Source organism: Mus caroli, unplaced genomic scaffold (genome assembly GCF_978045245.1).
Source record: "Mus caroli unplaced genomic scaffold, Mus_caroli_1 scaffold_18, whole genome shotgun sequence".
In the NCBI taxonomy this organism is placed as follows: domain Eukaryota; kingdom Metazoa; phylum Chordata; class Mammalia; order Rodentia; family Muridae; genus Mus; species Mus caroli.
This window is the reverse complement of record NW_028227273.1, coordinates 52,045,906-52,071,045: the sequence shown is the minus strand read 5'-3', so window position 1 is coordinate 52,071,045 and position 25,140 is coordinate 52,045,906. Positions and strand designations below refer to the sequence as shown.

Genomic DNA, 25,140 nt, shown 5'->3' with positions numbered 1-25,140 from the left:
CTAGAGCTGTTTGGTTACTTGTATATGTGTATATATCTGTATGTGCATGTATTCACAGGCACTCTGATAAAAGAAACCAACATCTGGATGAGCAATTTCCAAGTACTATTATAAATACTTCACTCTTTTTGAATTATCACAATAACCATAGGAGGTAGACTAGCTTGCCCCTCACTTACAAATTAGGAAACCAAATTCTAAAGAATTAAAGTGATTTTTTTTTTCCTGACCAGAACAGCATGCTGCATGTGTCACACAAGTCAACTTAGGCATGTCCACTGACATCCTTCAAGATGCCTGCCATGTAGATTCGGGGCTAGACTTCTTCAAGAGATTCCCCCACCCCACCCCCAGAATGCCAGAGTAGATCTCTGAGCATCCTCAGGCCTTCCTTGATCAGTGACAAACCACCTCCTGTCACACAGAGTGAGTTTGCCTGAGTTGAATGCTTTCAAGCCAGACACATCTGCTCAACACAGAATACAGAGAAATGATGATGTTCCCTCTCTCCCCCTGTGCTCAAGAATTCTCATCCATACACTGTACATTACTTAGTCTTCACACATGTCCATTCTTCCACCCATTTGGCTACACAAGACCATCCACCTTGACTTCATTATACTGACCGTAAACAAGTGATACTTCACGATGTTGCAGTGTCTGTACCAAGGAAAAGCCAGCAGCACCACGTCTACACCATCTTCTTTAGTTAAAGTGATCAGGAGATACGTTGGCATGTAGCTAGCTAAACTGCCTCTGACACATGTAAGGGATGCCCTGTCCCAACATAAGCAACCCCACCGGAAGGATAACTCTTCTCCAGCTAGGATATCCTGTCCGGTCTTCTAATTGGTCTTCCCTGTACCTGTACCCTCTCAGCCTTCCCTACTTAGAGGAAGTTTTCTTTTTGGATTTGTTAACTGTGGTATGGGTGATATGGGGAAATGGCTAAGTGGTAAGAGGACTTATTGTATAATCATGAGGACTTGACTTCAAGTCCCCCAACTCCACATAAAAATACAGGAACAACCATGCTTGTCTGTAGCCTGTGGGTGGCAGCAGACTCAGAATGATCACTGAGGCTGGCTGACTGCCAGGCTAGCTCCAGGTTCAGTGAGAGACTCTGTCTAAAAATAAGGCAGAGAGTGATGGAGCAGGACACCAGATGAGTGATGGAGCAGGACACCAGATGTCCACTCCTGAACATCTAGGGCACACCCACACACGTACAGACACCACCCACACATGAACAACACATACATTCTCACACACACGTGGGAGAAAGAGAGCTAGCTACTCACCCACAGATCGAGCCTCCCTTCCCATTTGTGTCTTATGATTTTATTTGTTGTTTTGTTTTTATTTATTTTATGGGAGGGGTATTTGATTGCTTTATTAGACAGGATCTTACCCTTAAGCTTTGTCCTGTCTACTACTAACCTTGTAAACTAAACCAAGGTGTCCTTGAACTCACAGCAGCTCTCTGAGTCCCTGCATCCCAAGTGCTGGAGTTCTAATAGTTCCCACCATGCCTAGCCTCCCATCTGTAATAGAACATCAATAATACTGGCTTCCTTGGGATGGCTTGGGCCATGTGTCTGTGCCCCTTTGTCTTTAGACCCTGTGGTTCTTCAGGGGCAGCTGCCAGTGTGCTTGCTTTGGGAAGGGTTTCTACCCCACCACCACCACCACTAGCATTGTTCTCTGTTGGGTGACATCTGCTTTGAATGTTGAATGTGTTTACATACAGCTTGGAACAGTACTGTACTTAAAATATGATATTTCCTTTCCCACATCCAGGTTTCAGAAACCTCCCGAGTCTGAAAATGTAAACAGAAAGCCCCTCAGAGGCCCCATGCTCTGGGAGAGAAAATGGAGCAAAGAAAGCCAATAGAGTTGACTAGGGACACCAGAGCTGCAGTTCACAATTCCAGCAGAGCTGTGGCTCACAATTCCAGGCTTCTGTCCCATCTTTAAACAGGCATCATGTCCGATTCAAACACTCTATGGTTTTCACTTGGTTCACCGTCAAAGAAGTTGCATCCAAGTTCGAGCCAGGCTGACCATCTAATCAACTGCCTTTGACATTGAAAAGATAGAATGTACTGGCAGATGGATGCCTTCTATACGAGAACCAGTGGTGAGCTGCTTAGAGTCAGTGCAAGTGTTGGCGACTCTTCTTCAGGGGCCTCCTTCAAAATCCCACACAGGGCATCCTAGGCCACCTTGGCTAGGAAAAGCAGAGCTCTTGACCTGAAGATCAGTGTGATCCAGCAGTATGAAGATAGAGGCACCTGTGAGATCCTGTCGCTGTGTCCCACTTTGTCTTCTTGTCCCTCGAGGAGGCTTAGTGTGTCATATATAGAATTGCAGTTGGTGGGCAAGACATTATTAGAAACACAAAACAGCTTAAAGAGAGGGGCCTTCATGCTTTGCACATGCCTCCATCGGTGCTGCAATGTGGAAGGTTTCCTTCAAAGTGCCCACTGGCAAGAGGACAGGAATTAAATGCATGCTTCCTTGGGCACTGCCATTCCAGGAATGAGCAACCTTGTCAAGAACAGAAAAATCACAGCTTAAATATACACGTCGCTTCACACTTGCATGCTGAGTTTGCTCTGTAGAAGCCCCTTTGGCAGAGCCCAGCTGCCAGGTGGACAGTCTCTTCCCCATACACTTCTTTGGGACACAGGAAATTGTCTTGTTCTGTTCCCTGCAGATACTGAGTTGTAAGCCTTGCTTTGATTAACATGATTTACTTCATTTGGGGGGTAAGGGGTGAGACAAGATCTCAGGTAGCACAGGTTAGCTTCAAACCTTTTGTGTAATTGATGATGACCTCAAACTCTCATTCCTCTAGTGATTAAAGATGCATGTGTTATACACTACTAGACCCATTTCTTTTGAAATATAACTCTTCTCAGAAAAGAACCATTTCTTTCCTTGGGCTCCTGTCAAGACCACAAAGGCTGCTAGCTAGAGCCTGGGTGTGTGGAGTAGTGAGGTGGGAAACTCCCTTTACATAGCACAGTGCCTCTATCTCTTCATCTCTCTGTTCCTCAGCCCTCTGGGTAAGCCTTGTGTGTACATCATCCTTTCTGGGTTCTGCATTTCTCTGGGCTCCCTATAGACATCTCACCCTCTCTACATGTACCTTCCATCTCTGTGAGTCTTCCCATGGATATACATGCCTCAATCTGTTGACCTCTGTCTTCTACCTTGTTGGTCTCTAGTGGGCTCTCTTTCAAACCCAAGGTCACTGCCCCTCTATGTGGCTCTAAGTTACTTTCCCATGTGGCTTGTTTCTCTAGCATTAGTCCATTTGACTCTGTCCAGCTCCTATATCCCACCATGAGGCCTCTTCCCAATATTGTCAGTCATGATTTTTTGACCTTTTAAGACCAGAGAAAGGAAAAGGACCACAGTAGGAGATTTGAGAGACATTCCTGATGTGAGATGTCCTGACTGTGGAAAACAAGAGAAGAAGAGGAGCAGAGGGAGGCTACTCAGCCTCCTTAAGCATACCCAGAACAAGTCGTAAGTTTTCTCAGACATGCCTTATTGTTTTACGGGACAAAAATTTCAGTAACCCCAGAATTTAAAATTGTGCCTTAACGAGACAAGAATCTAGTGTGTTTATTTCTAATTGTAATCCAAGAAACATCATACAAATGAAGTATGCTTAGCTTCTCTCTCCTGCATACTCACCACCCATATGAGGAGTGCATCCCAATTTGTTAGCTTGGCCCTTTGGTAGGATGACAAGAGAATTCAGAAGAAAAGTCCTGTTGGAGACAAAATATAGCTGCATTCACCATTACCAGTCAGTCTGCAATCATCACAGCAATTCCAGCTGCAGAGAGAATCTGAGGCGTACCAAAGTATTTTACCCTCCTTTCCTGATCATATTAAGACTAACAACATAGTAACAGGCTAGTACAAGGGTTCCTTCTCTACCAGGGCCTGGAGTGAAAAGTTCCCTATGATAATAAGAAGAAACAGAGGAGGAGAAGGAGGAGGAGGAGGAAGAGGAGGAAGAGGAAGAAGATGAAGAAGATGAAGTCAAGGAACAAGAGGAGGAGGAAGAGGGGGAGGAGGAAGAAGAATAAGAGGAACAAGATGAAGAGGAAGAAGAGGCAGAAGAAGGGCAGGAAGAAGAAAGAGTAGGAAAGGGAAACAGAAGGAAGAAAATGTGGAAAGGGAGAGGAGATGAGAAGAGGGGGGAGGTGAGAGGAGGGAAGAGGAGAGAGAGAGTGGAGAGAGGAAAGGAACTTGTCCTATACTCTTTCTAACAGCTGTTCTACTGAAATCCTCAACATTAAAGTCCCCTGACCACACCTTTGTGATGGTCACATGCCAAAGGATCTTCGAAGTATGTTTTAGGCATGTGTTCTCTAAAGAGGCAAGATATTTACACTTCGGTAGATCTGTGGCTACATGAGCATAGGCTAGCTCATCTTGTCAGCTACGAAAACAAACACAAGCACATATGTTGTCCTGGGGGTTAGGGAACTGGGACTGGTCCTATCCAAGTGAATACTCTGAAAAGTAGGTTAAATCTGGGCTGTAGACAGTGGTTACCAGGGATTAGAGGCTGTCAGAGCAGAAGAGAAGAACACAGTAACCCTATTTCTGTACGCAGGTAAAGATGTGAAAGCTAGTGGTATAAATGGCCTAAAGCTGCTGAGGAGAAAGAATAAAGGGATGTGAGATGAAGGATAAACATATGCTGTACTTAGGTTCTTAACGCTTGCCACATATGAGAATCACTGCAGAGCTTAAAGTAAATGATAGGCTCAAGTCTCAAGAGTTTCTGGTTTATTTTTCTGCATGAGGCCTGGGGTGTGGTTTGGTATGTTTTGAGGTTTTTTTTTTCCCCCTCTCTCCCAAGATGTTTCTAAGATACAGCCAATATAAAAAACCACTGACCCAGACCATTAACAATAATAAAGGGCTGGGTGTCTTTCTGACTTATGGGGGAAAAAAAACAAACAGATATGAGTGAAGAAAATGACTGTTTTCTTAGACATCGAAGGCCAGAATTTCCCAATGGTGGCCTGAATAGACCATTCTAAAAACACACAAGGAAAAGACTAAGGTTAGTACTTTGGAAGGGATTTGAAATAATCAGGCCAAGTCAGAAAAGAGCCTTGGTGGTTTGAATGAAAATGGCCCCCGACAGACTCATAGATTTGAAAACTTGGTTGCCAGGGGGTGGCACTCTCTAAAAGAATTAGGAGGAGTAGTCTTGTTGGAAGAAGCATTTATTTTCAGTAAATCTGCCCTCTTTTTAAGCTGGGAGAGAATATAGAGAAGTCAAGTACCACTGGGGTATAGAAGACCAAGGACTAAGGATATGATCAATGCTTGGCTAAGAATAGAAAGGAAGGAGAGAGAGGAGAGGGGAGAAGTGAGAGAGGGAAGAGGGGAGAGAGGGAAGAGAGGGAAGAGAGGGAAGAGAGGGAAGAGAGGGAAGAGAGGGAAGAGAGGGGAGAGAGGGGAGAGAGGGGGGAGAGGGGGGAGAGGGGGGAGGAGAGAGAGAGAGAGAGAGAGAGAGAGAGAGAGAGAGAGAGAGAGAGAGAGAGAGAGAGAGAGAGAGAGAGATGAGCAGGAGGAAATGGGTGGAAAGACAGATAGGAAATGGGATACCATGCACTCAGCTATGGGTGCCCAGGTGTAGAGATCTGCAAGGCCAAGGATGGACAGACAGATGGTCAGTCAGCACTGCAGACCACCTCTTGTTGTTGGATATGTTCCTGAGTCCCTTTTACTGACATATAAACATTTCCAGGTCTTCCCTCATTCTGAACATCCCAGCATTGCAGTCCAGTTCCTACATGATGACTGGAGCACCTCTGCCACATCCCTGAACTGGCCCCTTGCAGACCTCCATTTGGGTAACCATGGCAACTGCATCCTTGAAAATATAGCACCTGGGAAGTCCTTTGTGGAGAGTTTCAGTGTGTGTTTCCCTAGGACTTTCACACTTTGCACAGGACCCAGCTTACCAGGATTAGCGAGAACCACCAGGATGCCTTGGAAGCCTGAGACCCTTCATCTCTTCATTTCTCCTTCTTATCACCCACTTCCTATTACATGGTTCAGACCCACAGCACCCGTCAAATTGCCACCCCCTCTTTATACATTTCAACTGACTTTCATCTTCATATTTGGACATCATACTCCCTAAGAATTCTGAACAGCTCAAGGATGCACCCGCCCAGGGGGAAAAAAAAATCCACACCAAAAGGTTTTACATTGTTACCTTGTCAATAAATAAATAAATAAATAAATATTTACCTCTGATACTCTGGAGAGCCATTTGGCAGATGTTATTCGACTCCTTAAGGCTTCTCTTATCTGGAAATTTAACAAACTGAGTTAAAAATTAAACTTTTATAAGAAGTTAACAAGGAGTTTGGACCTAACAAACACTGCAGCAAGGGAACCAGTGGCCAGCCAGGCGCTTTGGGTGGGATCAGTAACATGGCAGAGAGAGCTAGAGAAAATTGAGGGGGTGAGGAGGGACAGGAGAGATGCAGCTGCTGAAAAAGGTACTAGTCCTAGGTCTTAAACATGGACCCAGTGGCTAGGAAGCAAATTCATACAACCTCACAGATTCTAAAGACAGCCTCAGGATTGATCGTTGGATTAATGAAGTAGTTCATCACAACTCCCTGTGCACGTCAATTCTTCAAATCTTTTATAAAGAGAAAAATGTACTATACAATGTGTCAGTGGAACTAAGAAAATGATGATGATGATGGTGGTGGTGGTGATTTTATTACTTTACAATGCTTTTCATGTGGGTCATCTCATTGTACAGAGTAAAATAGCCTTGAAAGATATTACTTACATATTATTAATAATATTATATTAACTTATATTAACAATAGATATGACTGCCCCCCTTAACACTGCTGAGGAAAGTGACACTCCAAGACTCAGTAACATCCAAAGTCAGTCGGCTACACAGATAAACGCCAGGACTCGGATTCAAGTCCATCAACTGTAGATCATCCTGGCTTCCTCCCCACATCTCTCTCATTTCCTTTTCTTTTTCACTTCTCCCGTGAAAAGTGCTTCTTTCCCAGCCTTTGCAGTCATTGTCTTTACGCTGACACCTGCAAATGCCCTTCAGCTCAGAGGGACATCACCCCTCCCTGAAGACACAATGTCTTTGCTGCAAGTTCATAAGGAAGGGAAAAGCTCTCAGGGTCCACAGGGATCTCTGGGGTGCACTGGGATCTTTGAAGCCATACCATCACTTCTATTGGCATTCCCTTCTCTGATTCTTTATAAAGTCTATGTTTCATAGTGAGCATAATATTTACTTTAAACATTAGTTGTAAGTGCCTTTCGGAAGACATGCTCAGTTTTCAGCTGATCTTAGGATTTTCAAGAGTGCCTGTTTATATCCTTTTGCATCCATTAATCATGTCTGTTCCTGTGACACTTTGGCATCTGTCCTTTACATTGTCATTTTAAATGAAGAGATTCTGATCTTGACAAAGGCTGCATATAATTCTTGCAAATCTCACAACATCTAACTCTGGCACACAGAGTGAAGGTCCTGCAGTGATTTGACTCTGTGTATTAGTTATGGTATCACAGTTACCAGACAAGTGACCTTGGCAATTATGTCTATGGGGTAATACAAATGCTTCCTCCATGTTTCTGCTTATAAAGTTGCTTTACGGCTTTTCTTTCTTTTTTTTTTTTTTTTAATCTGGGACTCATAAGCACTGCGGAGCAGAGCTAGCGTAGATGCTCCTCATGGAAGGGGGCTTGCACCAACAAGCCCATTTTAAGTTGAAAATAGCTTAAGTCACAGTTGTACTTGGTGTAGCTATCTGCTGAACACCACAGTTTTGTAACACCATGGAGTATTGGTTGTTTACCACGGTAAGCTCAGAGCTGACTCAGAGCTGTGGCTTGCTGCCACTGCCCAGTCTGGTGAGCAGGTACCATGCTATATCATGCTAGCCCAGGAATTGCCAAGTCTGGTAAGCAAGTACCACGCTACATCATGCTAGCCCAGGAAAAGAGCTCAGTTCAAAATAAAATTTCTGCCGAATGCATACAATTTAGCACAGTTATAAACTCAAAGGTTTAAGAGTTGAACTGTTGTAAGCCTGAGATGACTACACATAGAAACATCAAGTATAACAGTTTCACTTTTAAGTAACTTTTAAGTTGACAAAGCATCTTGGTGAGACAATGAGAGGACATTTTTTAAATTCCCCTCACAAATCTTTGATGTTAACTTTAATAGTTTAAATATATAATACCCTAAAGTGAAGGTGAATATTTTGCTTTTAATTTTGTTTTGGTGTTAAGCCTTTTTTCACTATTTTTTTTAACTTTTAATTTTTGTTTTTCAGTTTTTAGCTTTGTGGATGAGGATTGTCTACCTGAGGATATGTCTCTATACTATGTGCATGCACACTCCCTGGAGGCCAGAGGAGGGATCCCCTGGAACTGGAGCGACTTGGGCCAGAAAGCCCTGCAATCTGAGCCAGTCCCGAGCACAAAAATCTTGTCCTGAGATCAGCATAAGATAGCTTCCTCCCTGCTCTGGGCCTGCATGTCCCGGGGTGTGTAGCCTTGCGGACCCCCCACCCCCCGCTCCACCACCCTTGAGGTAACCACATAACCTGGTGGGCAGGTTACAGCTTAAACTTCCTCTCTTCTTATAAAGACGTGTCCAGCAAGCACCTGGAATTCCTCTTCAAGAGAATGAAGCATTCTCCCCGCCCCCCAACCCCGCCCCTTTGTCCCAGCCAATGAGGTACACTCTCACCCAGAGAACCCCAACCCACTCCCCAAAGTTTATATAGCTCTTGTCCATCTCCGACACGACGTAATAAAGTGAGCTGTTTCACTGAAAACCGTCTCCAGAGATAGCTGTTTATCCCACACTCATGCCCATCAAGGTCCTGCCTAACCTACTGGTCCTGGCTAAGCTTCACTCCTTCCAGTCCAAATTTGTGGGGTGGGGGTGACAACATAGTTGAATACCCCAAGGTGAGAAGCAGACCCTGGGCAGTGACTGATGTGTGAGCCTTCAAGTGAAACCCCTTAGTGTTCATCACTGAGTAGTTGTGGGGTGCACTGGGGGCTATTTCTAGTGTACAGCCTTCAAATCCAAGAGGCAGCCTCCCAAAATAATATTGAGAGATTTAACTAATTCCATTTCTGCCACGAGACATCAGAGTGGGATCTTGAGCAAACTGTTTCTTTGTCCTGAGTCTCCTTTTCCTCATCTGTGAGAAACAGAATAGAAGTCCCCTTGATTGTTTTGAGGCTTAGAGCTAAGATACATAAAATGTGTATCTTGAGAAGAGCTTGAAGATTGGTAAGAGTGACATGCATTAAGAGAACCGTGATGGGTCTGGAAAGATAGCTCAGTGGTTAAGAGCATTGTCTGGGTGCTATTCCAGAAGGCCAGGATTCAATTTCCAGAACCTATATGGGAGCTCACAACCCTCTGTAACTCCAGTTCCAGATGATCCAACACCCCCTTCTGTCCTCTACAGGCACTGCAGCCTCATGGCACCCAGACACTGGTTCAGGCAAACCCTCATATATGGGGAAATAAATAAATAAAACCTCAAGATTTTTTTTTTAAGAAGACTAATGTTCTGTTTTAGGTGATTGCACAAATGACTGAGGTCAAAGGTCAACGTGTTCTCCACCAGTCAGCCTTTCAGGCCAAGTATTCAATACAAAAAATCCAAGAATGGTTTGCATACAGTACCTTTGGATCCAGGATTGTTCCAAACAGCAGGATAAAGAAGCCCTGTGAAAAAAAAGATCCAGTTACAATATAGTGGTAGTAAAAATAACAAATGTCAACATACCTCGGGTCCCTTCTATTCTGGCCATAAGAAAACAACTCTACCTAGGCCTCTCATTTCCTAGTCTAAAGACACAACATCTACACATTTGTTCAACAAACATTGTCTAAAACAATGGCAAAAAAAGCCAAAAAAAAAAAAAAAAAAAACTGTTGCTCAACAAAGACCACTGCTCTGGCAGCTGCAGAGATAAAACAAAGCCCCTTGTTTTATTTATGCAGGGGCATGGTAGAAACTTCAGGTTTGAGTGACATGAAAATGTTTCTCACTTAGCAGCAGATGCTTCCCTAGGGATATAATGATTCAAGAAAGAGGTAAAGGAGAGGCTAGGTCATGCAGGTGTGCAATCAAGACACTTCCACGGCACAGAGGAGAGTGGGGGTGCTCGGTTGCTCAAGATCTCCTCCCATCGTGGATTCGGAGGAGAACCCCATCTGTGGAAAGATGACCATCCTCCCTCCACAGCTACAATCCGTTTGAGGTTTGCTTTTTCTATTTTCACCTTTCTACTAGGGACAACACAAAATCTCCCCCTAGGAGAAGGAATTGCAGACAACAGCCCTGTTTTTCCAATGAGGAGACAGAAGTTCAGAAACCCAACTTTTAAAATGCTGTAGATAGCAACGTCCCTTAGATGGGGTTCTTGGATGCTGAATGACTTAGGCAGTGGATGGAGAGGGAAAGTAAGAAGATGTCTTCCCAGCAGGTATTCCCTTGCTAAATCACATTCTCAGTTTCATAACTGAGTGGGAGCCCAGTCAGAAGAACACAGCTGGTACCATGAAGATGTTACAGCCAGTTGTTGAGCAGTAAGAACAACAGCCTGTTGCCATCACAATTTGGTGAGTACACAGCTGGCAGCTATAGTGTGTGACAGGAACCAGTGTGAAGGCAGGCAGGTGGCTCATTCATTCCTCCAGTGTACTCCAATGCACCTTACCACATAGACAATCTGCATGAAGATGTTATCAGATTGTATGATTGTGTGACCTCTTAGAAATGCTTATGTTTATTTAACTTCACTTATTATCAATGTGTGTGTATGTGTGTGTGTGCGCGCATGCACATACCCATGTATGTACATGTAGTTTATGTACATGTAACTGTGAGTGCTATGGCACACTCGTGGAACTCAGAACATTGTTCTTAGGGTCAGTTCCGACTGTTCATGTTGTTGAGTCAGAGTCTCTCTTATTTCTGCCATGCTGCACACTCTATACTAGCTGGTCCACGAGATGCTGGCCAATTCTGTCTTGATCTCCCATCTTATGGGAGGAAGACTGGGTAACAGATGCTCACCATCCCATCTGGCTTCTTACATGGGTTCCAGGGATGGTTCTCAGGCTTGTCAGACTTGCATAGGCAAGCGCTTTTACCTACTGAGCCACCCCACTTGCCCTCACACTCTTAAGCCTATAATGGCCGTTAACTCTAGTGTGAAAATGTCATCACTGACACAAACCATGAGTTTACAAGGTATTATTCTTGTAAAGGTGCTTAGAACAGACACATCCCAGCCTGTTTGGGTACTACAGGTACATTTTTAAAATCAGGATATTAATGAAATTGGCCCTGGAACTGTTTTTTTAATTTAGTGTGGAGGTGTGAATGGGAATGGCCCCCAAAGGCTAATTGGTTTAACTATTCGGTAGAACTGTTTGGAAAGGATTAGGAAGTATGGTCTTGTTGGAGTGGGTGTGGTCTTGTTGAAGGAGATGTGTCACTCGGGGTGGACTTGAGGGTTTCAAAGCCCATGCCATGTTCAATCAAACCCCAGCTGTCTTGGTATTGGTCACAATACTAGAACAGTAACTAAAATATCTAAGAACCACCATTGTAGAATATTTCCTCTACATAAATTTGTGGAGTTTTGTTTTTGTTTTGCTTTCTGTTTTTGGTTTGTTTGGGCAGAAGGGCTAAAAAAATACTCTCATTATAAGAGTTTTAATTCATTGGGGGTTGTTTTTTTTACATATTTGTATATTCAACTTTTGAAATAATAATTGGCACCAGTCATGATGGCACATACCTTTAATCCAACCACTCAGGAGGCAGAGGCAGCTGGATCTATGTGAGTTCAAGGCTAGTCTGGTCTACATAGTGAGTTCCAGAACAGTCAGGACTATAGAGAGAGGCCTTGTCTCAAAATAATGAAAATAATAATGATAATGATAATAGGAACAAAATAAATATGTGCTGATTTTGTATTCAGATGTGTATGTATTTAATAAATTTATGCTGTTTCTTTGTGTGGAGGGGAAACTGGGGGTTGAACTAGGGGCGGTGGACATGCCAGGCAAGGATTCTACCTCTAAGCTATAGACCCAGCCCTAATAACTTTATTACCCACCCTGAGTTTACATAGCCACAAATGTGCAACATTAAAATATTCCATTCAAATCACTTTTTGTTGGTTTCTGTCACCTTGAAGAAAGTTTATTCATAGAGTTCAGTATCTAACAGAGAATGGATGAGTGAACACATCTTTAAAAAAAATCAGCAAAATCAGATTCTTCTCATTTCTTTCAATGGACAAAGAACAGTTGTGGCGGACAAGGCCGAAGCCTTCGCTCACGTTTTAGTCTTTAATGGTTTATTCTTCTACTAAAATATCTTAGGGAGATGAGGTTCTCCCAAAATCCCACCTAGCCCGTAGCTCTCCATAAACACGGGCGAGAATAAAGGTAGCAGCCACTGTGAACTGTGAACCCAAGGCAGCCACTGGCTCCATATTAATACTTCCACAGTCAAAGGGCTGGCCAGGCTTTCTCTCAGTAAAGATAGTTCTGTAGAACTAGAATCAGAAAAAGCTTTAAAAGGACCTGCCTCCTCTCTCTTCTGCCCTCCTGTTTCGGACTCCCTCTCTCACTCAGTCACCTCAGCTGCCTCTCTGTTCTTCTCAGCCTATGCTCCACACCCGCTGCTGCTTGCTGCTCATCCTATCGATTGTAATCTGACTTCTGTGCATCTGTGCCCCTGCTCCCTCTCCTCCCTCCTGGAGCATCCAAGGATGTCCTGATTTAAAGATAGGCAAAACTTATATTAAAACGGACAAAGAAGTTTTAGGGATGTATGACTGTTGTTTATTCTAAGGCATTTCCTTGTAAATCTGTGTCATTGAATTTTACTAATGGCCGTATCCGTAACCAGCTCACATATAAGACCGCTTCCATGAGGCAATGTGAGCCAGTATTGCACGGCCTTCAATCAGGCAGTGTCTAGCCCTCACTCACAGCAGTTGGCGGCTGCCCACTACCTCATGAGTACTAGAATCTCAGTAACTTAATCCTTCTCCTTGCCAGGAGTCAAGGCAGAAAATGACTTGAGTTTCAAGTTGATTCTATACAAGTGAAAAATGCTGACAGTATCAAAACACAAATGCTCGCAATCCAATCTAAAACAAGAGTCACAGGCAGGTAACCCAAGGGGAGCAAGGAAAGGGACTGTTATGGAGTGAGATCTGTATTTATTAAGGGTTTATGGTGGTTTGAATAGGAATGGCCCCCACTAACTCATGTGTTTGAATATGCTTATCCCATAGGGAGTAGCACTATTAGGAGATGTCACCTTGTTGGAGTAGGTAGATGTGACCTTGTTGGAGGAAGTGTCATACTGAGAGCAGGCTTTAAGGTCTTACAAGCTCAAGTCTGGGCTGACTGGAGAGATAGCTTATCAGTTATGAGCACTGGCTACTCTTCCAGAGGACCCAGGTTCAATTCCTACCACAGACGTGGAAGCTCACAACTGTTTGTAACTCTAAGATCTAACACCCTTACAAAGACATACGTGTAGGCAAAACACCAATGCACGCACATAAAATAAAAACAAATTTATAGAAATTTATAGTTGAAGTCTGGCTGGTGTATCACACAGTCCTTTTCTAAAACTCTCAACTCCTTCTCCAGCACCACATCTGCTTGGATGCTGCCATATTTTTTGCCAAAATGATAATACACTAAACCCCTGAAACAATAAGCCAGCCCCAACTAAATATTATTGCCCTTTATGAGAGCTGCCACAGTGTCTTTTCACAGCAATGAAACCCTCACTAAGTCAGGGTATATGAAGAGTAGACTGTAGATGTGCAAGTTAGAAATACTAGGATCTTACCTCAGTCCCATCGATGACTAGTTTTGTAAAGATTTGTAATAAATTGATAATAACTAATATCACTATAAATCTAGACTTTCTGTTGAAATATAGAAAATAGCCAAGATTTAAAATGTTACATATGCTGTGCTATTTACAGTGTTCTCCAGGGAGCACCACAGGCTTACTGTAAAATCAATCATTTATAGTCACATTTTGAAACAGGAAAATGAGTAGATACCTGATTTTAAGTCTCTGTTATCAATTTGGGTAAAACATATATTTGAAAATACTTCTACTGACTACTCTACACACTTTTTTTAAAAAAAGTAAAGCTCTTTGGGAACCTAGAAGCTTTTTTTAATTAATTGCAATCTTTACATTTAATATGTGCAATTTCAATCAAGAAAGAAAATGTTAAATAGCAAGTACTAATCTGAGACATTAAATATACATAGACACTAGACCAGTAAAAGCATAAAATATGATTTTTAGTGAGAAAGAAAGCTATATAATAGCTATGGTGTAGTTCAGGGGGTAAAGCAGGATCCAGCAAACCCTAGTCGCCCTGACTTTGATGGCCAATATCATCTATGGAATGCTGGAGTCACAAATGCCTGCAAGGTACATAATAATCTACATATGTTTTCAATTCTTATATTACATATCTATTTGTATTAGCATATAGAATCTGGCAAGGATACACATGAAACTGAACATTGCTTAATCCATCAAGCATGAGAAGAGTGGAAAGAAATGACCATTAAAGCCTCTTTGTATAGCTTGCCTTTGTCAAATAAGGTGGCATCCAAAGCTATCTATAAACTCTTAAGTAGCAGAAAATACAACAAACATAACATATAACACCTCCAGCTCTGAGACTAAATTTTAGAAGAAGTGATCAATTATTTGCCAAATAGTAACAGCTCAGGGCTGAGGATACAGCTCTGTTGACAGAATATTTGCGAAGCAGGTCTAAAGCCCTGGGTTGGATGTCCAGGACTTCATAATTGGTACATGGCTGTGTACACCTCTAATCCCAGTACCTGGGAGATGGAGACAGGAAAATCAGAAGTTTAATGTCATAGTCCAGCCTGGGATACATAAGACATGTCTCAAAAAAAAAAATCCTCAGCCTATTAACAGGAGTTTATGGTCTTTAGTACCTAATTTTAATATTTGAACTTTCACTTTCTAAGCACCTCCAGAAAATGGCAGTATTATACTCTCTTCCTGAATGAGAAAAACACACTTGTGAAAAACTAAACATACAAAGATCATGCTACATATTATTGGTAAAGAAGAGAGTCAGAATTCAAGTCCAGGCCTTTCTGAAACAAATATTTATGTCTATTTCGTTGTCTTATTAAAGGATGATACATGGACTCCTACCCACAAAACCGATGCACACACTCAATTCAGAGTCTACTGCAGCATCTGGACTTACCTGTAGTGCATTGAGTAAGGAGAAGATAATGTGGAAGGCCAGGGAGTGGCCATTAATGACTGTGGCTATCCCAAATCCCCAGGTCAGCCCCAGCAGTGGTGTGAGGATGGCAATGTTCTTACAGATCCTCACGATGGCTCTTACTTCCTGGAACATGGAACTACCGATGGCAGCTCTCTGAGTCTTGATGATGACCATTGTGACTGTAATCAGGTTTACTACAACAATGGCCAGAGCTGGGACTACAAAGGCCAGGAGAGCCTTGGTCATGTCCCAATTAAGCCAGCAGGCCTCAGGCCGGAGGTAGCCTTTTCCAGGCTCTGTAACGGCAAGTGTGATAACGGCGATGACCAAAGGGCATCCATAGCCCACGGAAAACAGAGAGGCCACCAGGCACGACTTGGGCAGTGTGTGGAACACAATGAGAATTCCATAGAGGATAAGGAGAGCCTTGGCAAGCATCCAGAAAAACACGGACAGGTAAAAGAAGTGAACGAAAAACGTCGCGGCCACGCATCCATTGTGGTGTAGTACTGGGCCACTGAGGAAAGAAGCCACGATGAACCACGCATCAGCCATCAGCAAGGTGGCTGCAATGTTAGCGATGCACAGGTGACGTAAATATGAGATCTCTGTCTTTGTCACTTGACTCCAGACTAAGGCCTCAATGGCCAGGCAGATGATCAAGCTGCAGATGGAAATGCCCAGGCCTAAGTATGTAATATAAGTTAGAACAGGGCTTTCCAAAGTGTTGGGAGACATTAGAATGGAGAAAGAAGTATATAACTTGTCCGGCCGACAACGGCAAACAGCTTGCCTGGAGTTTTCTTGAATCGTTTTACAAGCCCTCCGGTCCCATCTGCTCTCCAAGGAGTGCCATCCCACACACTGGGACTTCCTCTCTCCAGATTTTCTGATCTTTTCAAATATCAGTGAGATGTTTTTAAGCTCCTCGGGCAAAATGACAGACAGGACGAGCCCATTCACAGTCACATTTTCCAAAAGACTGGCCTCCAGGATGGCCCCAAGAGTTGGGAAAGCAATGCTGACGACCTGGAAAGCAGAAGGCACCTTCTGAAGCTCTTCAGGGCTGAGCAGTAGCCTCCCAGTGACCTTATCACTTGTCTCATTAACTTGCATTGAGAATGTGAAATTCTTCCCCAGGCTGCCCCTGGACACGACCGTCCCCAAGGTGTGAATAAAGACATGTGATATGTTGATGAGATGTTCCTTCATAAATAGCTTGCTTGCAAATGAATGGATTGATTGAAGCAAGACACAGCTGCTGTTTCTGTCTTGGATGAAGGTCCAATTTGATATGCTTTTACTGTTAAGAATGTGGTTAGCCATGGCGCTGTAACTCTGCCAAAGAAAAACTGCCATTAGTCATGAGCCACTCTCTGAAACTCCCAATTCACGTAAGACTTGCTTTTACAAAGTGTGGCCCTTTAAACAGCAACAGAGGCACTCCACCAGACCCCCTTAGAAATGGAGACTCTCACACCTCACCCCAAACTCAGTGGGTCACAGTCAGTGTCTTAATTGAACCCCCGGGTAACTTGTTTTCAGAGAAAAGGTTAAGCTTACTTGCAGATATGTCCAAATTGTGGCCCACAGACTGCCTGCATCGCATAATAGCTAAAAATGAAGCCCAGCATATTTGTAGCTGACAGTACCATATTACAATGTCAGAAGGTTGGACAGGAGCTCAGAAACATCTCGGTCACTAAAGGACTTGCCATACAAGCATGCTGAACTGTGTTCAGATCCCCAGCACCCACGTAAAAGAGGGAGGGTGTGGCACATGTGTAATCCCAGAAGTGGGGAGGCAAACACATGTGAACCCCAGAAGCTCATCTGGCCAGTCAATATATCCAAATCAATGCCAGCAAAATGAGCAAGAGACTCGGTCTTAAAGAAAAAAGAAAAAAAATTGTTGGAAAGAAACTGAAAGAGACATTTGGCATTGATCTCTGATCTCCACACATGAATTCCTGTGCACACATGAGTATACACACACACACACACACACACACACACACACACACACACACACCATTGGATACCATTTAAGGGATTTATCTCTAAAGCAAACCCCTTCCTTGCTTTCTTCCTAATTGTTCAGTTGCCTCCCTGTAAGAGTTGAAGGTATGCAGCTCTTAACATGCATCCGATTGACCTGTCAGAGTGTCCGTAATGGAGTTGGCATCTGTCATTGCCAGGCATATTGTAGGACCCTGTATAGAAATACACTGAAAACTAGGGTGTGACCTCAGAGGCTGAGTGCCCCTTCACTACTCTACTTTAAGCATCAAAATGAAGAAATGAATCCAGTTTCATTTCTCACTTAGTTCAAAGATTCGGTCGTTTGTTTTGTATTCAACTATTTCCCATTTTAGTGACTTGTTCTAATTCACAAAGAATATATAAGTCCTCTTTTGTGCACGATCACCAATATTTCTTCAACATTTTCAATAGCTTATATATGCTTTAGAAAAGCAGACTCTGGCTCCTAACTGACTCCAAACCTCACAGAACAGACTTAACCCCTTGTAGACTTTGACCTTTAAAGACTCAGGCAGTCATAGAATCAGCCCCTCACTCACATCCTTGGGCCTTCACAGAATCTTCCCCTTGTAGAGTCAACCCTTCAAAGACTCAACATCTCAGGGACTCTGCCCCTCATAGATTCAACCCATCATAGACCCATACCCCGGGGGGAAATAAAAATAAATAAAACCTGCCATAGAACCAAGTGGTACTAATTAATCAAGTGGTATAACTAATCTCTATTAACATGTCTTGACCCAATGTGTTAATTTTATTCTTTTATTTACTATTCTTCCTTCCATAAGATTTATTGAGTGCTGGCTATGTGGGACAATAGAAATACTGAGGTGGGAAAATGGTTCCCAACCCCTGGGAAGCCCAGATGCTATTCCAACTAACCTAAGTTCCTTCCCCAATGAGATAACCTACTGGGCTGCAAGGCCACTCACCTGCATCTTTTCCTCATTGACATCTTTGGTGGTTAGAGTTGTTGAGATGTTGTGTAAGAGCTGCACCACCACAGCAATGTTCCCTGGCATCCGAGGAGATCTCTCAATGCCTTTGATCACACAAGACAAATCCTTTGGACACTTTTCCATCAACGTATCCATTATGGTTTTAAGTTCTCTATGAAACATGTGTGTACGTATGGTTGAATCAGATGATTGAACTGAATATAGTTCCTTATCCTCCTGGAAACAGGAGCGAAGTGAAGAAATCCTTTATTTGTTTGTGTTCAATGCAAAAGGATTTTTGCTAGAATTTAGAAGAGCCCTATCATACAATTGAATAGCACACAATATGCTTCCGTTTTTCATTTTCAAAGTTGCATCTAGGGTAGAATATCTTAACCAACACCAAGATGTATAAAGCAAAATATCATCTAAATTTTCCAATGGAAATGACTCCCTAATCTGGTCTTCTGAAAGGACAGCCATTTTCTTTAACATATCACTTCAGATACTCCCTGTGTATATACATTCCATGCATATCTTGTATAATCATATGGATTGCTATTGCCATTTAACTTACTTTTACATTCCCAAGAGGTGAACCAAGAGATGCCATGCTTTTTGGGTTTTGTTTTTTTGTTTTTTGTTTGTTTGTTTTTTGTTTTAAATAGCAGGAGCTGGAGAAATGGCTCCATAGTTAAGAGTGGGTACTGTTCTGCCAGAGGACTGAGAGTTCAGCTCCCACATCAGGTAGCTCACAGCTACCTGCAGGTCCAGCTCCTGGAAACCTGGTGCCTTTGCAGGCACCCACATCTCATGAAGACCCTGATAGAGCTTCAGCTCCTCATCTAGTGAAGTCTGAGATACAGCCCAACTTCCATGGGTCTGACAAGTTGGAGCTGGGGGGGAGGGGGGCGGTTTACTAGTCAGTGAAATACACTGTGAGTGTCAAGGTGTTGGGTTATTTTAAAGGCTGGAGGCAAACATGGAGAAGTTGACTGTGACAACTCGAGGTGCCTCTCTTTACTTTGCTCAAATGACCAGGCTCTTACATGCCTGCGATGGGAAAAGATGCACTCCACTTTCAGATGCCCAACATGAAAGGGAAAGGAAACAGGCATGTGCTCCTGCACTCATGGACAAATAGCCTATTGCCACTGGGGAAGCCTGTCTTCTCCCCGTCTGCAGCTCTACTTTACTCAGAGAGCTCATGAGAGAGTCCATGATACAGGAGAAAGGACATTACCTCAAAGATGCTGTGGGTATTGAGAGTGTGGCAGGTTTCCGTGACTTTGTGCCATTTCTTGGCCTTACAGGCAAATTTCATGTTGCCCTCACTCTCTGGAGGACAAGACTGAAAGCAGGGGGTGCCATTGTTATTACAGACACCATCGCAGACATCTGGGAAAAGAAAAGGCAGGCATATCAGCTAGAAGGGTCTGTGGCTGGTCATGGCTGCATCTGCCAGTCAGTAAGGTGTCACTGTCTCGAAGGCACATCAATTCTGTACACATGGGTATCTTTTCTTGGTAAAACTGAAGATGATTAAAAATGTGTTAGTTGTTATGACGTAGTTCTGAAACAAGATTTTGCTATTTCTGACAAAACCACACAGCAAATTTCAATGTATAAAACTGAGTAAAGTGTAAACTCCTCCTATTAAATAGGAAGAAAGAGTTCATAGGTTATCCTACTGAGGTAACCTCCCATGTCCATAGAGACCCCAAAAGATGTCCTCAAGTCCTAGAGATTCTCAGGTCAGCTCTAGTTTCGAATCCGCTCCCCCTGCTGTTCCCAAAGAAACTTCCAATCCAGAACTTTATAGTAAGCCCCATGGTCATTGAGACCCATGCTAGTCACTGCCCTGGTCTGAGTTAGCTTGATGAGAATTCTGCAGCAAAAAAGTCTGAGACTAGAGGAGCATAGGATGCTGAGAAGATATGACTATTGCTAGAACCAAAGACACAATGGATCGACATGTAAATAACCCAAGTACGAATGTAATCTAATCTATCAAGGTGTCTCATCTCTCATGCCATGAGCCAGAGGGCTGAGGGTGGCCTGCTGTCACAACAGATGATCCAACTTCTGTGTGGTGGGTAATGCCGCCAACGTACCATGTGGCCTGGATGTCACCTTCTCCTTGCTTTTGCTGGAGGCCTGAAAAGAGAAAAATCAAAATTCACAGCAAAATCAAATGTCAGCAAGTGACACCACCGGTCACTTTAGTCACAGACAAACAACCAGATCTGAGTCAGCTGTGATGCACACACAGCCACCAAAGCCCAGCTGTCGCAAATGGCCCGATGACTTTTCCTTCCACGTTTCTCACCAGTGCCAGGAAGTGGGACTGGCCCCTCCTTCCCGTCATAACTTCATCTCATTACAGTCCATAGCCTGCACAGAAATTACACTATGGACAGAGGGAAATTTCCTAGAAAGTTAATGAAGGCTTGCTTTTCTTGTACGGGCCCCATTAAATGCTGGGAGAAGATCATGCCACATGATCGAATGTTCACGTGATCATATTTATCGAAATTTCAAAGACAAACTATTCTAACTCCATGCCATCTGTTGAGACTATCTTTTTTTTGTCACTCTATCTCGCTCCTCATACAAAGACACACACATTCTATCCTGTTTGGGGTATCTCTAGGGTGGTGCATTTATTAATGAAATTCAGACAAGGAGTTGAGTGGGGAATCCATTTCTTTGGATTTAGTAGGATACACTTACGCAGTTCTCAGTCACTTCTAAATTACAAGAACATCAATGCTTAAATGTCATTAATTCAAAATTATTTATAGGGGCCCATGGAAAAACAATAAATGTTAAGGGCGGTAACCTCTTTCAACTCTATAGAAAGAAACTGGAAGTTTTCCCAACTTTTATAGCAGTCCCACACATTCACATAAAACTGCTAATAACAAGTGGAAAAAACTAAACAATAATGTGTGATTCTAAACTAGCAACAATAAAGAAAAGTATAGGGCAAGGCAAAAGAAAAGAACAGAGAGACACAGAGATGACTCAAGCAGTAAGGGAACCAGCTGCTCTTCCAAAGGACCCTGGTTCAATCCCAAGCACCCACATGACAGCTCACAGCCACCTGTATCCACCACTCCAGGGCCTCCTAGGGCACCAGGCACACACATGGCACAAAGATAGACACTTGGACAAAACACCCATATACATAAAATAAATGTTAGAAAAATATTCTTATATGTATATATATATGATTGTATATATATGAAATATATAAAGATTATATATGATTGTATATATATGAAATTATATATATGAAATATATAAAGATTATATATATATATGAAATTATAAACTCACTAGTACACAAAATGGAAGAAAAATGGAAGTATAGCTTTAAGCTCAGGGACTATTAATTATTACCGGTATTATTTTTACTGAATGTGCTACTGAATAACGCTGAGTGATTTCTGGATCCCTTTAACAACTCTGTTGGGAACTTATTTTGATTCTTTATCTCATTCTAAGAAAATGCTCACTTTCATTTTGTATTTTGTATTTTATGTTAATCTTTTTTTAAAGGAATCCCCCACACCCCCATCCCATCCACCTATGCAGATCTGGCTATCCTGAGAGATTGTGATCTGGAAAAATCCTACCAGGGTTCAAATCTAACAGTGTCCCTTGTGAGGGACAATTCCACTATTTGTCTCAGTTTCTCTATTGAAAAGCAGAGCAGGAATGACTGTGTTTATGGGGAATAAGTTCACACATGGGAAACCCATACGGCCACCCTTAAATGTGTGAGATCTCTTGATGATTCAGCTGATGTTATTATTCTAATGCTGAACAGTGATCGCCTTGAGCTCATGCCTCACCCTTCAATGCAGTTTTTTCAGATTGAGTTCTAGAGGACCTAACCTTTCCTCTGCCTTCTGAAGGATGTGTCAACTACACCAGCATACACCACTGCTTACTTAGCCAGCCTCAGCTCACCTGGCCTGCTACTGTTCTAGTCTTTTCCATCGTACCTTTGCAGTTAAACTTTAAGTTTCTTAGAAACATAATTGTGTGCCGTCTTCCTTTACCCCCTAAGGAAATAACTCAAGGTCTTGTATATATCTACACTTGTGTAAGAACATGTTGGTGTGCGTGTGTACACTCACAAATACAGGCATGCATATGTTAATATGTGTAAAGGAAAACTGAGGCTTCTTATCTCTGAACCAAATAAGCGCCCTCCAGTGGCTGGGAAGAGCATTGTCCACGAGTCCAACTTGTTTTCCAATAGTCTAACTATTGAGAAAAAATAAAACTTCTGGACACTGCTGTTTGACAGACACGGGAGATTCATTTTATTTTTTTTATTAACAATAGTAAATAATATTGCTTATGTCATCCCAAAACAAGACTGAATGTTCCCTGTTTTTTTTTTTTCCACCAAATAAAACTATGGAGAATCTGAATTGGGCATTTGGGGTCTCTCCATAGCTGAGAAGAAATCAATGAGAAATTCATGAAAGAGACTCAATAGTGTATGGTGGCCTCTCATTTTTATTCATGGGAACAAATCCCTAGCATTTCAGTCGAAAGAGTTACATTGCTTCCAGTAATATTTTTAGAGACCTTGAAGACTGCGTAGTCCAGTCCAACCTCCTTAGCTTTATAAATAAGAATTCAGAGAGTGACATAGACAGGGTGACGTGGAGAAGGGCATGTGGGGAATTCCTCTTATTCTTGAGTCTAGAAATTTGCATTCTTAATTGCTTCAGCATGGCTCTTCCCAGAGGCTAGAGGTCAGACCATGTTCAGGTTCAATAGGCAGAGAGGATGTATGGCAGGAAGTAAAGGCCTCTAAAGTCACCCAAAACCCATATTGACATAGCCATTCGGCAATATACCAAAGTCAACAGCTATGGCAGAGCCCTCATCACAAAACAAACTGTAGAGAAAATGAAGCTGATTAATTAGGTGTAGGGGGCAGAAGGCCATGGGCTGCTGTCTATATGAAATTCTTCAAAGTATGCCTTCTTGGGTGAAAGACCTGACTGGCTTCATCCCAGTTAATTTTCTGAGGTAAATCATATCTGATCCCTCTAGTTAGTTTATGTCTAGATGGCATCCCAAGTGGGTGACTATAGCTTCAAATATCAACATTCCTCAGCCTCACTCTGCCCAAAAAGGCAGATGCTAACCTGCAACCCACTCAAACTACTGAGTTTTCCCAGTGCATAGGAAAAGTCAGGAGAGGGACGGAGCCTGGCAGCTTGAGAAACTCATACAATGGAAAAAAAGGTTTGGATGTTCCTGGCAGGGAGACCCCCACCCCCAATAACAATAATAACTATTTGCCCTGCTCTGCCTACTCCCCATTGTATTGAAAACTGTAGACAAGAAAACCAAAGACAGTACCAAGCTGTGCACATTAGGAAGCCACAATAAAATGTCTTCCCAAAGCACCTATAATTTCTCTCAGCAATCAGATTTCGGTTCAATATGGGGATGAAGAGAGAGTCACAAAGGAGAAAGATGGACTAATTCAATGGTAAATATTGTTTGGAAAACTCATGATAAGAGCTTCTAAAATAATTCTCTCTAAGGAGACTCCTCTTCAATTACTTATCTTGTATCTCATATGAACCATACCCTACAATATTTACCTCACCCTCTGTATCCATAAGGTAAAGAGAGCTCCACCAGCTAGTCTCAATGCTACCTTCCAGGCCCTACAGTCAAATAATAGCACCCGTTCCCCAAGAGTCTCAAAATACTTTTAAATCATCTCTCTCCTAACATTTCTTCACATTTCATTTTAAATAAACAAAAGGAAAAGGAAAGTGACGTGTGGCAAGAGGAAAAAAATGTACCCTAAATAGCCATGCAAGTTCACGGCCCCAACAGAAATTAAAGGAGTAAATTGCTATAAACTCCATCTTTGTTCTTCTGCTGGGATTCTAAAAGAAAATGCTATTGCCATTTTGAAGGGTGTGATGCCTCATTGTGCTCACTATCACTACTATCTCCTAGTCAACGCGGCATCCTTCACTACCTCTACTATTCAAGGCTCTCAGGAAGCAGAGGCACCCTAGATGTGAAGTGAAAGATGTACTACCCAAGAATATGGGGATGTATGTGCCTTATCACCCTTGAGTCATCTCAGTTTCCTTGTATTCCAGAACTGATGGGGGTGGGGATTAACATGAGACAAATCCATAGACAAGTGGCCTTTCTGTCGCCTATATTTGTACTTTCCTCAGGTTGTGCTGGCCCACTTCATTACCACCTTGTCCTTCGACTTCAACTCCTAGGCAACAAAGCTGGTAACTGATGGATTTTTTTATTTCATCTCTTCTCCCCACCAGCTCCTCACCCACTCCCCCCCCCTTTTTTTTTACCTGGCATAATATCCTACAGGATTCTATAGGCAAAAGAAGCATCAAACAGTACAACCAATGGGCAGGAATCATTGTTTTCCACGCAGCAGGTGTTCTTGCTTCTGTGAAAACAAATGAAATGCAAAACAACTCCAGTTTGAAGTTTTCACAGCACCAAGCCTCTTCAGGCAAGCTCCATCTGTAAGAACTGACTCTATTCGGTGTCATCGGTGTCATCGAAGTAGCTCTCTCTGGTCAGTTGGGATGGCTCCGTGTCCTAGCACAAACATTACCATGTGGCTGCAGGTGGGAGGCTCAGGTTATCCCTATTCTCTGTTGTTGATTTGCATGGCACACCTTAGATGAGAATCCCTCTAAACAAA

General features: G+C 42.7%; 1 protein-coding gene across 1 annotated transcript; it reads right to left on the bottom strand.

The window, feature by feature from the left end:
• Nucleotides 1–3,737: 3,737 nt before the first annotated feature.
• Nucleotides 3,738–24,892, bottom strand: LOC110284156 (adhesion G protein-coupled receptor F2). Its single transcript, XM_021149841.3, has 8 exons — nt 24,779–24,892; nt 20,516–20,558; nt 19,645–19,799; nt 18,396–18,638; nt 15,397–16,758; nt 9,761–9,802; nt 6,301–6,360; nt 3,738–3,785 (listed from the first exon to the last, which is right to left on the bottom strand). Exons 1-8 carry the CDS (start codon nt 24,848–24,850, stop codon nt 3,738–3,740), a joined length of 2,025 nt encoding a protein of 674 aa, XP_021005500.2. The 5' UTR covers nt 24,851–24,892.
• Nucleotides 24,893–25,140: the final 248 nt, after the last annotated feature.

Coding starts and splice junctions, on each gene's coding strand:
- LOC110284156 (XM_021149841.3), bottom strand. CDS start 24,850: ATGATTCCTGCCCATTGGTTGTACTGTTTGATGCTTCTTTTGCCTATA. Junction 19,800..20,515: donor GGTGACATCCAGGCCACATG/GTACGTTGGCGG, acceptor TTCTTTTCCCAG/ATGTCTGCGATGGTGTCTGT. Junction 9,803..15,396: donor CCTTACTCAATGCACTACAG/GTAAGTCCAGAT, acceptor TTTTTTTCACAG/GGCTTCTTTATCCTGCTGTT.